Below are 17278 nucleotides of genomic sequence, written 5' to 3' on the forward strand. Positions count from 1 at the left end.
GTAGCCTTTAAAACTGAATCAAGCAGCACATTTGCCCTCTACAACAAGACACTGAACCAACCAAGAAACAGAGCAATAAAATAATGATTGTATCTCAAATCTTCATGGAACTTCAAACACCTATTTACCAACGGGGGAGCAATGAAACTTTCTACTCTTTACTTAACAGATTTCTTTAAAACATGTCTGCGGGAATGAGGTGTAACTGACAACAATGCTTAGCTGCTGCTATTTTCTGGCTCTGCCTCCGTTTTAGATAAGCATGTATCTTACGAAGATATTGGTGTATAATTTGGAACTATTAACAGTGCCAAAAATGTACTTTCGAGCCAAAAAAGGAATTGGGAAGAGTTCTTTGTGTACATCATCCAGCTCTTCTGATATGGCAGCATTAACAGACTGTCCCCTAAGTTGGAAGGGGCTTGGAGATCTGGGCCTCACTCAATCGTGTGTTTTAAGGAGTAGTGTTTACACTCTGAAGGGAGATGTATACATGATTGGCATGAGGATGGTGTCAACAATAACTTTTCACTATTGACATTGGGACCTGGAAGATGCAACTTTTAGAAGGAGCTGAAAAGAAAACTAAGTAAGTTTCTTGCTCACCTTTAATTTAACCCTTTGAGAGGGTTTTTCCCACTTCAGCAGTTGTTCCAAAAGAACTACTGCCAGTCTCCAAGCTGGTGCTTTCCATGTGGGAAATCAACACTGGCCAGGTCACAAAATCCAGTGGGCCCAGTTTGTTCCTGTGTCTATATACTGACTCGTCTCTTCTCCTTTCTTTATCTCCTCCCACTCTATACATTGGTCTTGCCATCGCACTCTGTCCTCCAGCTGGCAGGGCTCAAGTGAGCTCCAGAACTTTGTTAATATTGCTGCTGTCAGCCAGCATGGCACTCTCCTGACAGGTTCTGCCTCAAATGTTGTCATCCCAAACTGGTTCCTGGAGTTAGACTGAGGTCCAAATGTATCCCTGGCCAAACGGGATGTAGCTCCATTGAACTCAATGAAGTTACACAGGTGCTGAATCTGACGAGGATTCAGACCTGTGTCTTAGCACTTATCTCTTGGGCACCAAGGCAGTAAGACTGAGTTTTAAAAGGTTGTTTGTAAAACTAAGCTGTGGTGATGTTGTGACCTCTAACAGACTTTCCTAATTAATCTTTCAGCCAGAATTACTTTGTCGGCATTGCTGAGGAAGCTGAGAGCACTGTGGTGTTAGGCAGCAGATTCTGTGGTGCCATCCCCTAAAATATTTGCATGCCTGTGGAATCAGCTGCAGACTATTTATAAGCCATATCAGAGTGCCTTATGCTGTTTCAGCTATCCTGTAAAAATATTTGAACACATTTCTTGGCTGATAAGCGTAGCTTGGCCTTCATCACTCTAAGTTGAATGCCTCCTCGCTTGTCTCAAAAGGTTGAATTGGGCAATGCATTGGATCTTAATCATCACTACTAATGGTTCTGATGTTTTGTTTTTTTTCTTGTAGCAAATCACAGATGATGGTCTCATAACAATATGCAGAGGATGCCATAAATTGCAATCCTTGTGTGCCTCAGGCTGCTCTAACATTACAGATGCCATCTTGAATGCACTGGGACAAAACTGTCCGCGGCTTAGGTGAGTTTTCAGTCTGGAGTCACACAATGCTGATTGAGTAAAGATGTGGATGACCTGGTAATGGAACTCCTTGACTTTTTTTTTATTCTAAAGGTCAGGACTTCTAGTCCAATCTGGAAGTCCACTAGTTTACCACTGAAGTTATTTCCAGCTGTCTAGCGAGAAGAGGATGACAATGAGTTAGTTATGTCCTAACTTCTGACTCCACAGAATATAATTCTACAAGATATCTTGGTGCAGCAGTGTTGTGTGTCACTCTGATGAGCTTATATAGAATTAGTGACAATTTCCTTTTTCAGTCCACGTATAACCTTATTTTTGGCTAAAACAACTGAAATTAGTCCACAGATTTTTTGTGTTAAGAACTGGAAACAAGAGTTTAAACTGCATTATTCCCTGCCTCAATACCTAGTTATTAATGTGTGTTGAGGATAGTTTTGGAGCATGTGAAGCAAAAAATAGTGGGTTTTTTTGTTAATTTTCACTATTTCAGACAGAGAATGGGCTTCAGGTGCCATCTCTATAAAGATTTTACAGCATAATTAGGAAAATGACATGGCGGAAAAAAGATGAGTATTGTCTGGCATCTGTTACAGCTGTGTGCCCTGCTTTAATTTGGCTAAAATAAGTGGTGTCCAGAATAGAAATGGAATTTTTATAATAAGCTTAAAAATAAAGTAAAAGACGATGGATACATGTGTCAGTTTTTATATATATGTAGTTCGAACTTTGAAAGAGGCAGATAAAAATGCTGTGATTCCAATTGGATCCCGTGTTTATGTTCAACTCTGCCTGGAGATCAACTGCATAAAATGCCATAAACCAAAGTATCTCACACATTTAAAGAAAGTCCTGATCTTAAATTTTTAGAAATGGAAATAATGCTCTCCCCTGCAGCATTATAGCATTGCGAAGTAAAATATTATAAAACAAATGAGGGAAAAGGGGGAGGCACCATGAAACTGCAATAGCAGAAGCAAAGAATTTTCAGCAGTCATCTGAACTGGGAATGAGCAATTTGCTATCTAGAAAACTTTAAATCTATATGTTATGGCATTAAGTACTTATTCTTACATGACCTGAGCATCATCATGAAATACTATTCCGTGTAATACACTACCTCATGGTGAGATTATCAAATGGAGTGAAGGGGGACCTCCATTCAAATGTGCATGAGTGTAATACTCCATGGAAATAATCCTCTTCGAGAGTACTTCCTTGACTTAATCTCTCCCCACCCTGCCCCTCTGCCCCCAATTTTTTTAATAAAACAGACTCTGTAAAGCAAAATGATTACCCCATAGTTAGTACATTCTTAATTCTTTCTGTACAGAATATTAGAAGTTGCAAGGTGTTCGCAGCTAACGGATGTGGGCTTTACCACTCTGGCTAAGGTAAGTGCTGCATTCCACTTTGTATGTGGTGCATCTCTGTTTCCTGGGAGCTCAGGGTAACAGTAGCTGTCTCCCATAAATTTATATTTTGCAAAACATCTCTTTTTGGTTTTGAAGTTGCGTGGAAATGAGAGGGCTAAGTAGATCAATAAATTGTTCATTATTCCTTAAATTTTCAACATTATATTTAGCCACCCAACTCCCAGTTTAATGAGTAATGTGCATCTAAAGTCAATGAAATTATTAACATTTAGCGAGAAACAAATCCCTGTACAATTTCATGCATCAGACAGATCAACCTGTACTCCATATGAGTAACACTGAGTTTAAACCCCTTTTCCTTTCTGTAGATATAAAAAAAAAAAAAGAGAGAAACAAGTTAGTAGATATTTTATAAATGTCTTTAAATGGGCAGGCTTGATAGATATTCAGTATTATGCTTGTTTTTAGTAGCATTGTCCTCCAGGGAGCAACAAACTATCTGTAGTCATGACCAACTTCAGAAAGAAGACTTTCTTTTCAACACACTTCATCTGTGTTGAGAAAGAAGGGATCCCATAATTTTACACGTACTGACTGGGCTTTGTGTCTAATTTGCTTGTGTGCTTTTATTTCCTGCCTGCGCTATATAGAACTGTCATGAGCTTGAAAAAATGGACCTGGAAGAGTGTGTTCAGGTAAGAGCCCAGCCTTCTGACTGTGGTGGTTTCATGCAGGAAGTCTCAGCAGTGCGGAAACATGGTCTGTGACAAATGTGTCTGGGTTTTAATAACCACACCTAAAGGGTCAGAGCACGGAATCCCAAAATCATTTTTTTTTTTTTTAAATTAAGACAACTTGTTCCAGAATCCAGAAAAGGAGATAAGTTTGGACAAGATGAATTACTTGTATATGTTCGATCACCTCTAGTCCAATTTTCAACAGAGAATTGTATTGAAAGACTATTGAAAATGTTAAAATAATCTGAAGATCCCATCAGATCTAGACTGTGTGCTTGTCTGCTAAAGACCATGTATAGTTCTGCAAATCTAGGCACCTTTGAAAAACCTGGCAACTGCAAGAACTACAAGCCCAAGGGTGAGATCTTTGCTGCCAGTAAGGTCTCTGGTACATAAACTGATAGAGATCAGTAAAGGTAATCTCCAAATATTAAACGTTACTGCAGCTGAAGTGTTTGAACAACTGTGACCTTGTTTGTGAAGGTGGAGGGAAATAACTAGAAATAAAGATGAGGTGCCCTCCAACCAAAAACCTCCCCAGAAGTCAGTGGGCTGTAATTCTTCACCAGCCTATGAGTCTTTTATCTGACTTACCTAATAACTCGGTGCCACAGACTCATTCAGTGGGTTTTTTTAGAATGCCCTTCATATGTGACTGAACACTGTCCTTTAGCAAATATGTCGTAAGAGTGATAAGATTAAGGTAAGATTTAAAGGTAAAGTGAAATATTGTGTTAAGTGGGTATGAAATGAGGAAGCCCTTAAAGAGACTGAATACCATAAGGGCAGAGCAGTTTTCAATTAGAAATGGATCGGAAGACCATGAAGGTAATAGGGTTTCACCTCCTGCAGTGAGAAAATAGACTGGCCCCAACATTCTGCACTGCCTGACAATTCTAGAATAGGGATTTAGGAAGGCCACAGAAAAGGAAATGACAGTAGTCCAGACAGGAAGTGATTTAAAGCTGTGTCCAGTCTTGCTGCTTTGTACAAAGACAATCTGAAAAGGGGTTTTTTTGTGGGTGTTTTTTTTAATAATTAAATGGCAAGGGGAGCTGGGGTTGCATGTTTCTTAGAATAGAAATTCATGCCTTGTTTAGCCTGGAAGGGTACGTCTGCATTGCAATAAAAAACCTGAGGCACTCAGACTCGGAGCTCAGCTCAATTGACTTGGGCTTACGGGGCTAACAATTGCAATGTAGATGTTCAGGCTTGGGCTGGCCCCCAAGCTCTGAGACCCCCTGAGGGGGGAAGTGTTCAGAGCCTGGAGTCCAGCCCAAGCCCGAACATCCACACTATAATTTTTAGCCCCAGTCAGCTGACCCAGGCCAGCTGTGGCTGTGCTAACAGGTTTTTTATTGCAGTGTAGACATACTCGAATGATTGAAAAACTAGTGAAGTGAGGACACTTCAGGAGCCAGAGACCAAAATCTGAGCAGTTTAGAGCAGAAGGGGTTTTTAGCAGGCTGTTAACGCCTGTTTAACTTCAGGTTTCAGAGTAGCAGCCGTGTTAGTCTGTATCCGCAAAAAGAACAGGAGTACTTGTGGCACCTTAGAGACTAACACATTTATTTGAGCATAAGCTTTTGTGGGCTACAGCCCACTTCATCAGATGCATGCAGTGGAAAATACAGTAGGAAGGGGGGTTGTATATCGTCCTACTGTATTTTCCACATATAATGTGTGTGTGTGTATATCTTCCTACTGTATTTTCCACATATAATGTGTGTGTGTATATCTTCCTACTGTATTTTCCACTGCATGCATCCGATGAAGTGGGTTTTAGCCCAAGAAAGCTTATGCTCAAATAAATGTGTTAGTCTCTGGTGCCACACATATTCCAGTTCTGTTTAACTTCAGTGATAAATGAACATTTCTCCAAAATGTATCTGTAAGTATTCTGCTCACTCCAGCAAAACCTGGGAAGACCCAGACATTCCTTGTGTTTCAAATGGGAAGAACAAGAAAAGAAGAAAAACTTTAAAAAACACTTTTAAATTACCCATCATAAGGAAATAAAAAACACAGACCCAACTTCTTAAAAATCCTTTCCAGTCACCTTCTAAAGAATAATAGGAACCTTTGGCTGAAATGTGATCCAGAAACAGTTCTGGAAATGTTTGAGATAGTGATTGCCATTTCCAATGCAGGAGAAGAATGGTGAATATTTAAGTACTAACTTGGGGTCATGTTTTGGTTGGGAAGAAATCGCTGTACAAAGATTTCAGTCTTAAAGGGCTTTGTGTCTCTTCCAGATAACAGACAGTACGTTAATCCAGCTTTCCATATACTGTCCACGGCTTCAAGTGTTGGTAAGTGTTTGGGCAACAGTTTTCTGTGTTCTCACTTTATAAAATGGTGGGAGCCTCCAAATTTTGCCCAATTGACGATTGCCTCTGCAATCTGCCAGGCATGTGATGGTTGTATCTAGTTTGTATAACATGGAGTAGTCTCCAGCCCCTTGTCATCTTGAGTATGGAACTGTGTGACCTGTGGAAACTAGAATGCAGTCCGGCTTAGTCAGTTCTATGGATATCAAAGTGCAGTGTTGTAATTAGCTTTCATGCCTTGCTTTCCTGCCAAAACCCTTCAGACACCTTTCCTTTTCCAGTGGCATTTTATCCTCTCTTCCATTCTGTGAGCTTGCAGCTCCATTCTGGTTCCACAGCTCTGATCACACATTGTATGATCCAAAAAAGAAATTCTTCCCTGTCTCATTACTGCATTGCAGTTGTCTGCTATTTCGAAGGCTGTTTCAGTGATTCCACACTTTGGGGCCTGAAAGCAACAGGCCTTGGTCCGGGATTAAATTTAGAGGTTTGACCATTCTTCCCCACAGAAATATTAATAATAATAGTAATATGTATGTTTGGATTTTTATTTTTGTTTTTAAAGCAATACTTTTGATCTATGAGTGTGTTAATCTGTTCAGACTTTATATAATTTGGAAAGTAATTATCCTGGCACATGGTTTAATTGCTTTAGTTACGACCCTAGATCGTAGAAGTCTGTATAATTCATTCAGGGGCTGAGCTATCTGTCCTGGGAGGGAGAACAGAGATGAGCCCGCGGTTTGGGAGCACTCAGTTCAAGTCCCTGCTCCACCACAGACTTGCCGTGTGACCTTGAGCAAGTCACTTATCCTCTCTGTGCCTCCATTCTCCATCTGTACAATGGGGGTAGCAGCACTACGGTGCCTCACGCAGGCGTTGTGAAGAGCAATATATTAACATTTTGAGGCAGTTCAGATACTGCAGTGATGGGGGGCCAGATAAGAACTTGAGATGGAAAGCTGCAGCCACCCTCGTTTCCTTTCTTCACACTATACTTCAGAAGCTGTTGTTGCTGAAAGAGTTTAATAGCACTGGTTGCCTCTGACATTTGAATCTTACTCCATGTGTGAAATGTGCATTATCGCTCTCATACAGGAAGTTTTGACTTGTGGGTTAGCATTTAACAGCCTTGGCTACAGTCCTACAAGGATGTATTCATAGAATAAAGGGCATAAGTGATGGCCCTAAATAAAAAGAACTGGGGTAGGGATGGAGGAGTTCACTCATTTGGAGCATGAATGCTTCTGGCCTGTAACCTATTGAATCCAGCTTTGACAAACCTCGATGTTCTGTATTAGTCCTTAGTGAGTTAGACATCACATTGTGTGGGAGGGTCTGCTTCAACCTGAAGTGAGGTGACAACAAAGCAAATTTTCTCACTTCTAAATAGCATGTTCCTTCCGTGTGAGGGGAGGGACAGCAAAGGCCACTGGGGAAGGGAGCGCTCACTGAAACAGCTTGCACTCTACCTGCCCTGTGCCTTAAAATGGCAGTTCCATCACTGACGGCATTTTAGATCTGAAGTGTTCAGGCATGCCTGCTGTGCTTCCTTGCACCCTTTGGACAGGAAACTCCTGTAACGTTGGGTTTCTCTCCGTCTGCACAGTGCTTCCTTGTCTGAGCTGCAGCGTTTCTGTCTCTGGAGCACTCACCCAGTGCATTCTCCTCCACAGCGATCTGTGCACCAGCTCTGGTTCCCAGTTCCTCTGCAAACCAAATGATACATGAACTATGCAGATGCTCTGGTGATGGACTGACATCACTCAATGGTGGAATGGTGAAATCTCCCAGCTCACTGCACAGTTCAGTTTCACGTCCAAGAATATTTAAAAATAAGGGCAGCCCGCAAATGTTGTGAAAGTCTGTCCTCCTTACAGATCCAGTACCTACAGCTCACAATAGTATTACCACTGTGCCTGGGGTACTGTATAATACTGTAGTATTGAAGAGCAGGTAAACTTTATAGTTGTCTTGTTTTCTTTTGACATTACATGGCTGCTCTTCCATCTACTTGAGACTTTTCCATCTCCCATGATTTCATTCTGGAGTGTATTAACAGACGTGTTGTATGTAAGACAAGGGAGGTAATTTTTTCCACCCTGCTCTGCCCTGGTGCGGGCTCAGCTGTGTGTCCAGTTTTGGGCACCAAACTTTGAGAAAGATGTGGACAAATTGGAGAGTCCAGAGGAGGAAAACAAAATGATCCGATGTTTAGAAAAACTGACCTATGAAGAAAGGCTAAATAAAAAAACCCTTGGCATCTTTAGAGGTGCCGGGGGTGGTGGGGAGACGCACCTGATAACAGGCTTCAAATATGTTGAGGGCTGTTGTAAAGAGGACAGTGATCAATTGTTCTCCATGTCCATTTAAGGAAGGACAAGAAGTAATGGGCTTAACCTGCAGCAAAGGAGATTTAGGTTAGATACTAGGAATAACTTTCTAACTCCAAGGATAGTGTTAAGCACTGGAATAAGTTACCAAGGGAAGTTGTGGAATCCCTGTCATGGGAAGCTTTTAAGAATCAGCTGGACAAACACCTGTCAGGGATGGTCTAGGTATTCTTGGTCCTGCCTCAGTGCGGGGGGCTGAGGTCCCTTCCATCCCAGCATTTCTATGATTCTCCCTTCTCCATTACATCTACATTATATGAACTTCCCCTGTGGCCTACAGGAGTCTTGGCTAGTTAGAGAGAGGCACAGGGACTCTGATCACCAGAGTTCACAGCTCACAACCCTCTCCGGCATCAAGGGACAACTGCAGACTTGCCCAGAACTGTGACATTTGCTCAAGGGTATTTTGTTCTTGTAGGACGTTATCTCAGTTCATCCCGTCATCTCTCCAGAAAGCTTCCTAGCCTGGTGTTCTTGATGGTTGTACAGTACTGTTTCCAGAGACCACTAACCACCTCTGTTTGGCTGCAGAGTTTGTCGCACTGCGAGTTGATCACAGATGATGGGATTCGTCACTTGGGGAATGGTGCCTGCGCACATGACCGACTGGAAGTGATCGAGCTGGACAACTGCCCTTTGATCACAGATGCCTCCTTGGAACACTTGAAGAGCTGCCATAGCCTGGAGAGGATAGAACTTTATGACTGTCAACAGATCACACGGGCAGGAATCAAGAGACTCAGGGTAAAAAAAAAAAAAAAAAAGAAGGCTTTTACTTACACGTTACTAAATGGCTGGACAGGGAGAGGGTGGTTGTGAGGATCCAGACTCACTGTAATCTAGACCAAGTCCTTAAAATGCCTGAGAGTGCTACAAGGGTAATGCCATCATCTGTGAAAATGATAGCTGTTTCATTCAAGAGAAGGCTGATGACGGTAAGCACTAGCTGGTGGGGAAGGAATGCTCCCTTCCTTCTGTGTAGGATCCAGTTACAGTTCCTGGTGAATAGAACTAAAAAGGAGTACGGGAGAAGCCAGCTCGCTAATGCTCACTTCACAGTTCCACAAACCTGATGATGCCCTCTCGAAACCTGGGAGCCTCGCCTCACTTCTCAGCAAAGAAATAACGAGCCAGTGTTCATATTGAGTAATCTGATGACGTATATGACAGAGCACTTCATATTGATACTTCCCCATGTGCTAGTAAATAACTCAATCTAATTTCTTGCAAATAACTAACAGCATCTCTTGATGCCTTACCCTTTACAACTTGTTTTTTAACCTACTGGCTAATTCAAATAATTCGGTAATCTGCAATGTGTCCCCAAGTCACAGTGCAAATTTGCAAAGTTTGACTGTTATTTCATGATATAATTTAACATCAGTAGCTCGGCATAAGTAAACTATAGCATCTTAGACCAAAGAAGGGCAAAAAACTATTATTTAAGGCTATCACTGCCTCGCCAAAGCTCATCCAATAAGGATTTTTGTGGGTGAGGAAATGTGGTTTTGGTGAACTCTGCTGGAGTAGGAGAGGTTTCCAGGCCACCCTCACTAGGCAGAAAAGGGAAATTGTAGATGAGAAAAAGAACTTGGTAACAGTCCAGGAAGATAAAATTCCAACCCTCCGCTCAGGTCTGTAAAAGTCTTGATATTTTGTGAAAGAGGAAACATGCTTTTATTTAGGTGGCCAAGCTCAGAAAAAATAGCAGGCCCTTCAGTGTCTCAGGCGCTTTTCAGTTGCTCGCCTGTATGTGACTGCGTATTGCACTGCCACAGCTGTTCTTTCTTTAAATACTGTGTTTATCTTTTCAGACCCATTTACCCAATATTAAAGTCCATGCCTACTTCGCTCCTGTGACTCCACCTCCATCAGTAGGGGGCAGCAGACAGCGCTTCTGCAGATGTTGCATCATCCTATGACATTGGAATTGGTCATCCTTGCAAACTGAGTATTTAATTACACTTCTAGAATTACAGTGGACACCTGTATCTTCAACGAAAGTGATCCCAGTGTCATTTGCAAGGGCCAGTGAAAAGGGCTGTGGCACCGGGCCCCTGTAGCCACCCATACACACGCATATACACACGCACCACCTGTTCCAGCAACTGATGAACTCTGTGACATGGGAGCTGGATCTGTGTTGTCTTTTGCTGTAGGTGGATTGATATAATTCTGAACCATTCCTACTGGGCATGCTCAGAAGAAACTACTGGGGAGGGGGTTGTGCAAACCCAAAACGACTGCTGCTGGTTTTTGGTTTTTTGTTTTTGTTTTTTAATGTTGGAACAGCACCAAAATCCTTCGACGTTGGGGGAGGGAGAGAAACGAACATGCTTTATTCTTGCATCCACTGTCCAAAAAAAAAAAAGAGATTTTGTTTTCCGTTCTTCAGTAAGGGAATGAAAACAGCAGCCATTGTGAGACATGATTTACTGTGCTTCGGTACTTCCTTGTTTCCATGCTAACACACTGAGCATGCTCACATTGAAGGTTCATCAGTTTCTTCTGTGTTTTGTAGCATTCAGCTCAGAGGCTTCCTAGATTGTTGTGATGACATAGCTTGAAATCTGTAATGTCGGGCTCCATTTTTTACCCCGCCCACCGCTCATTGTTTTTTACAGATTTCTAATTTAGTAATTTTTGAGATTATTGAACATAAGTTATTTATCAATAAAAATAAGACACTTTTTACCATTAGAAGGCTGCGCCTGAAACTGCCTGTCTGATGGGAAGATCTTAAATAGAAAGAGAGAGTGGAGCGCAGGCTAGGCTAATCTCATGGGCTTATTTGCCCATTTTTACCAATATTTGGGTCTCACCTCTTTTCCATTTCAAGTTTTACCCTAGCAAAGAGAACATAGCTCACAATATAGGGGACACAGCTACATTCTACAGTCCAACTAATATTGATTCCCTGGCTCCTGCCAAAAAAAAAAAAAAATCAGAATTGCGTTACTCTTGTCGCCCTCATCAAGGAATGACTCATTGAAGCAGAAGGGACAGAAGACCTGAAAATCTATCACTGATTATTGCCACATTGTCGTGTATTGCGTTTGTGAACTCTCAGCAACTTTGCTGACGTTTGCATGTTCCACAGGTAAGTGTCTTGTCCTGGAGAAGCATCCATTTGAGTGAAATGGGAGCCACAAGGATATACCATGCTTCCAGTTCCTCCCAACTTTCAAAAAGGGTATGTTCTGGCACATTGACATGGTTGATGTATATAGCAGCTGCGTTTTGAGTGATTCAGGCAAGCTTAACCCTGCTGCTGCAAGGGAATGTAGAGAACCTGTGACAGCCTCCATGTAATCATTGATTCCTTGATACCAGGAGTCCAGAATGCCCAGCACGAAAGATGCTAACAGATGCGCTGGCATTGCGGGCTTAATGGGGCTGAATTTGGCCAGACTATAGCAGGTTCCTGGAAGGAGCGATCAGGTGTGAGGAATTGCTCTTTTCCTGCTGTCAGCACTCTGGGATAGAAGAGAGAGCACATGTTATGTGAATTGTTCCCAACTGACTGAGACACAGAGGAATGAGCATGCTTAATCATCGTAATGGTCAGAGACTGAGGAAGCGGCACTCCACCTTTTATGGAGAAGAATTACAGGAGATGGGGAAGAAGAGATGGTTTTCTAAAGTACCAGTAATAGATTTCAGAGCTCTGAGGGTTTGGTTTTTTTCCCTGCACATTTATGTGGAGGGCAGTGTGTTACCTTCCCCGGGCTGTCATCACCACCTGAGTAATTCAGGCAGTTAAAAGGGTCATTTTTAAGCACTGTATAAGCTATATTCCTTCATCTACAATTCATTTCACCAATCCATCAGTATGTGTTTGTGAATCTGCGAGATCTTGTGAATCTGCTGGAAAGGCATGTAGAAGAAACCCAGTATGCACTGTTTAAAAGGATACTGACAGCTGTTTTCCCCCCACAGATTTTAATTTTTATATCTGTTATATTCATTAAGTCCTCTTTAGAAGCTGAGATAATCTTTCCCCTCAACAGCAGAGCTCAAATTCCATTTGCAAAACTTGCTACTTTCCCTTGATTTCAATGTGTCAGAAGGAGTCTGGCTAGGGGTTTACAATGTTGCAACTTATTGACCTCCCCAGCAAGTCAGATGTACCTCAATTTGGGCACCAGAAGTGGTCAGTGTTAGCACAGCTCTGGGAGTGATCTTTTAGTTAATTTCTGGTGGGGCAGGAGAAGAAAAAACAGTGGTTTTATAAGTCCAACCACAGAGGGGCTGTTTAATTTCTTGGCAATGGATTGCTGGGGGGAGACACACTTAAGAATTTAGAATCCAAAGCGTTTTCTTAAACAGGGTAACCGTTTGTGTGGCGTCCCAAACTACTTGACAAGAGTCCATTTATGTCAAGAATCTCTTTTAAATGGTCTCTTCCTTATGTTTTGTATTTATAAATACCAATAAACAACCACTTTCCAAGTTTTGTCTTATTGGAAGAATGCCTTTGTAGGGCAAGAACTTCAACAGTTTAGTGTTGTGGACAAGCTCTGGCTTTTGGAATTCTAGAATAGGTCCCAGGTGCATTCCCACTTTGTCTTGGTTAGCCATCAATCAGATATATGGGATTTCTAGGCACAGGGTTATGTCTCAGCCTAAGTGTTGCTGATGCAGAGGTGGTAATAGACTGGAGCACCGTTGTTTGACCTGATGAATACAGGAGGTATCACGTATTGAGATGAAGGGATCATCATTTAGGGGTGTGGAGGTTTTTGAGGGGGAAGTGGTGGGAAGTAGTGGAACTTCTTAGAGGTTCAGTGAGGAACAAACCTGTGCTGAATATCTAATCCGATTTGAAGACTTCTGCTTGTGCCAAATATGTGAGCTAAATTGAAGGACACCAGACTTCTTTCACTGGAGAGTGTGGTCTCCAGCGACTGTCAGTGCAGGTCTTAAAGACGTACCAGGCCATTGACTGTTGCATTTACTTATTGGCTCCTGCCTTGCGCCCCCACCAAAAATCCCCACATGCAGCCTAAATTGCTGGGATGATTCCATAGAAATCCATGTGATCCACAATGATAGTGGTATAGGTTGAACCATGTATTAATTCCTCTGCGTAACCTGTGTCTGTCTTTTCAACACGCAGCAGCAGCAGCAGCCGTGAGTTGTCCATGGACTGATGCAGTGGTTCTCAAACTGCACCAGTCGAGGCACTTTTGGGAGGGGGAGGGGGGACGACCTTCAGAACAGACAAGAAGGTAAAGTAAATGAAGATGCGTCTCGTACAGAGTGGTTCACAGAATAGACAGAGAACCTCTGGACTAATGGAATTTGACATCCTCCAGTAGAGGTGCTGTGAGGAGCTCTAGCAACCAAAAATAAGAGGCTTTTTTTAATTTAAAAAAAAAAAAAAGACAGCAGTACTTTCAATCATGATTCTAGAGCTGCTCCTGAAAAGGGTGGGACGAAAAGGTGTAGCGTGCTGTCACAATGAATCTTTAAAAAAAAAACTCAACAAAATTCCTATTTTCTAAACATTATTGTATTCTTCCTTTTTCCTTTTTTTTTATTTTAATCGAATGTGTTGTTCATGGCTGGCCCATGGTGTTGTGTTTTGGTTTTTTGGAGGGGGGGTGCAGGGGAGACCAGTATGACAAGGTTCTTCACTACAGTGTCCTATTCGTGGGGGTGGGCAGAGCCGAGGGTTGAACTGACCTGTGATCCTTTGTCCACACAGAGTGTGGCTTAGTGTTCGTTTTTAGTGAGGGGCATCCACCCAACTTGACCAAACTGCAGATTTTTCTCTTTGTGCGGCTTTACCAACGATACTGCAGAGTTAACCAGAAAACTCCCAGGCACCGGGAGTGTCAATCCTACCCCTCAGCGCTGGGCTTCCCAACCCCATGCCTGCCCTCTTGAGGGCTTTCCAGGCACGTACCAAAAAACATACTTTGATCTTTCAAAGCTTCAGGCCAAAATCTTCACAGTCCACGTTCAAAAATCTGGTATCTTGCCGCCTTAGCCCTTCATTTCCATCCTTGAGGATAACCTTTCCCTGGGTTACATGCCAAAAGCCACACAATTGCTGGCAATTGCACAGTTGATGGCAATTGCAGTAGCCCGGGTGCAGAGTGGATTCCTCAGCACAGCGCCACATCTCCAGTGAAGTCTGCTGGGTTTTTTAAACGCTTCTCGTCTTGTTTACAATCCACCTCAGATCACTTCTGCTCCCTTGTCGTTTATCGCTGCAGGGAACATGGCCTTGTACCTCTGGATTCCACAGTGGAGTGACTGTCACTGCGACAGGGCATTACTCTCCTATTGCTTCTCCCTACCTCCCAGCAGGCAGGGGAGGAAAAGGTTAGCACATGTTGCCATGTCCTTGCAGCCACCGAATGGGTTTAGCTTTCCACACCACATTTACCTTCTGGTTTTGTTTTTACTTGGACAGTGATTTTTAAAGCAACAGCCAAGGTACGTGGAATTGCTGGCTTCACCAACCCACCTCTGCTGCTCCTTCACCCCTCCGTTTACTGTCCCCACTGAGACAATCTCCCTCATGTCCCCTCAGATGTGCATTATCCCTCCCCAGCCACATGGAGGCCGTTCCTCTCCTAGGCCCCATCTGCACCATTGCCTAGCAAGGCTAGTGTGTAACGGCTTTTGATTGGTCTTGGCCCCATCCATTCTGTCCAGATGTCATCAGCTTGGCTACCCATGCATTGAGGCATGACGCTTAGATTGGCTGTAAAGCCAGGACAGGTGGGGTCTTGGAGACTATTTAGCTTTCACCATGACAATCTCTCTTGCACGGTCACCCCCTACAATCCTCCTTTCCCATTGAGGCCATTCCTACCGCACTAAAATCTTTAACCTTTGTGGATTCCTGCAGCCGACCAAATTCCTGAACTAAGGCCATGTCTACACTACAGATGCTATGCTGGCATAGCCCATTAGTATAGAGTCTAGACGCCGCATATGCCAACAGAAAGAGGAGTTCCATCCGCACAGTAACACCACTTCCCCAAACGACATGAATTATGCTGACAGTTGCATTTACATTGGGGACTTTGCCGGCATAGTTGTGCCAGCTAAGGGGTGTAATATTTTTTTTGCACACTCCTCCCAACATAGCTATGCTGGCATCACTTTGTAGTGTAGCCCTGACCTGGCTTTCAATTCTTCCAGAGGGTGATTCAGACTCTTTTTATTTTTGGCTGTGAGGCTCGTAATTTAATTTAATTGAATTTAACTCAAAGAAATAGTTTTTATTGTGATGAGAAGACTTTTTGTTTCATTGTTTGCTTTTTAGCATTCAGGATTGGGCTGATGTTCTTGTCTTTTATAGTTCCTTTCTCTTTCTCGTCCCAAACGCCTCTTATCTCGATCCAATCCAAATAGCTGCAGTTTTGGATTTGTTGAGTGTATTATTCTCTTAAAGTTGTATGTGTTGGAGAGGTTTCTTTAAATATTTTTAAACTTTGGTGGATGCATCATGTCCATTAGACTAACTTATTGGACACACAAGTTAGAACCTTGTCATACACTCCCTTAATTATATATATATTATAGAGAGAGATCTGTAAAATATTATTTTAATGATATTGTAATCTGTGCTTTCCCCTCTCCTGGACACTAAGTGTGGATATAATATTGCCAATTAACTAAAAGTAAAAATATATATATGTAGCTAAATTGTACTTTTTTTTTTTTTGTCTGTGTGATATGCCGTAATCCTGACTAACGCTGCGGTTGCATTGTGGTGATGGTAGTGCAAAGGAGTGCCCACAAATACTGCATTTTGAGGTCACACAGCAAATAGCTAAGGATCATCTGACCTATTCTATTTAACCTATTCTATTTCTTACACACTTAGGCTGGGGTTTTCAACATGGACTTGTACAGGAGCAGAGTTAGGCCAGCACTGAGCACTTTTGAAATCCCACCATTAACACAACTTAAAGAGGATCTTAATTGTTTTGGGGAACGATTATATGTCCTGACTGATCCTCAGTCCTTGGTATTGCTGCTTGGCGAATGGGTTTGTTGAATCTCATTATTTTTTAAGTAAATGGCTCACTTTTTTTTTTTCCAGAGTGCGGGACTTGGAATCTGGGGGTTTATGTTCTATTCCTGGCTCAGCCACTGATGCACAGTGTGACTTTGGGCAAGTCACTGCTCTGTGCCTCTGTTTTCCCATCTGTAAAATGGGGATGATACTGACCTAATCTTCTGGGTTGTTGAGGCTTACGTTGTAAAGTGCTTTGAGATCCTTGAGTGGAAGACTTGTTACTAAAGGTCCAAGTGTTAATATATTTGGCAACAGCTGAATGTCACGAACATATTAGCCCCGACACAACTGTTCTCCCATTGTGATGAAGAAGGGAAGATCCTTCTTGGCTTCTGTTGTTTATCCTCCTTTCATAGTACCAAACCTTGGGGGGTGGGGGAGAGGGGAGAGGTGCCCCCCCCAGTCCTTGTTGATAAGTGTGTGTGTTGCCTACTCAAAGCATCCTAAAATTGTAATTTACAGGACATTGGGACCCCTCTAGTTAAAGACTGTAGCGAGGAGAACATGAAAACCGCAGGTGAGTAGTCACCCCAAGGAATGGAGTGAAAGCGACAGACCACAAAAATAGCTTCATTAAAATTTCATTCACCACCAGCTTTCCTCCCGAGTCCATCGCTGTATGTAGTCAGGTTTGGATTTGTCTGTGGCTAAACAATGACAAGAGACTGCTCAGAAAAGGGAGAAAACCAACCTATTTAAGATGAGATTCTAGTGCTGAGCATCCCTGGTATTTAGGATTGATAAGGGCTTCTTTACACAGGCGTATAGGAGTTAA

The 17278-nt window shown here is 42.5% G+C and overlaps 1 protein-coding gene across 2 annotated transcripts in view; it reads left to right on the plus strand.

Annotated features, from left to right (window-relative positions):
• FBXL20 (F-box and leucine rich repeat protein 20) overlaps nt 1-12741 on the plus strand; it is a 68207-nt gene extending 55466 nt beyond the window's left edge. For both annotated transcript variants that reach the window (XM_026654705.2, XM_026654704.2), the window contains 6 exons: nt 1493-1623; nt 2957-3017; nt 3650-3694; nt 5992-6048; nt 8991-9203; nt 10274-12741. In XM_026654705.2, the coding sequence (XP_026510490.1) occupies nt 1493-1623; nt 2957-3017; nt 3650-3694; nt 5992-6048; nt 8991-9203; nt 10274-10381 (615 nt within the window). In that variant the 3' untranslated portion in view covers nt 10382-12741. The remainder of the gene's footprint in view (nt 1-1492; nt 1624-2956; nt 3018-3649; nt 3695-5991; nt 6049-8990; nt 9204-10273) is intronic.
• Nucleotides 12742-17278: the final 4537 nt, after the last annotated feature.

Source organism: Terrapene carolina, unplaced genomic scaffold (assembly GCF_002925995.2).
Source record: "Terrapene carolina triunguis isolate 2854851 unplaced genomic scaffold, T_m_triunguis-2.0 Scaffold193, whole genome shotgun sequence".
Taxonomy (NCBI): domain Eukaryota; kingdom Metazoa; phylum Chordata; order Testudines; family Emydidae; genus Terrapene; species Terrapene triunguis.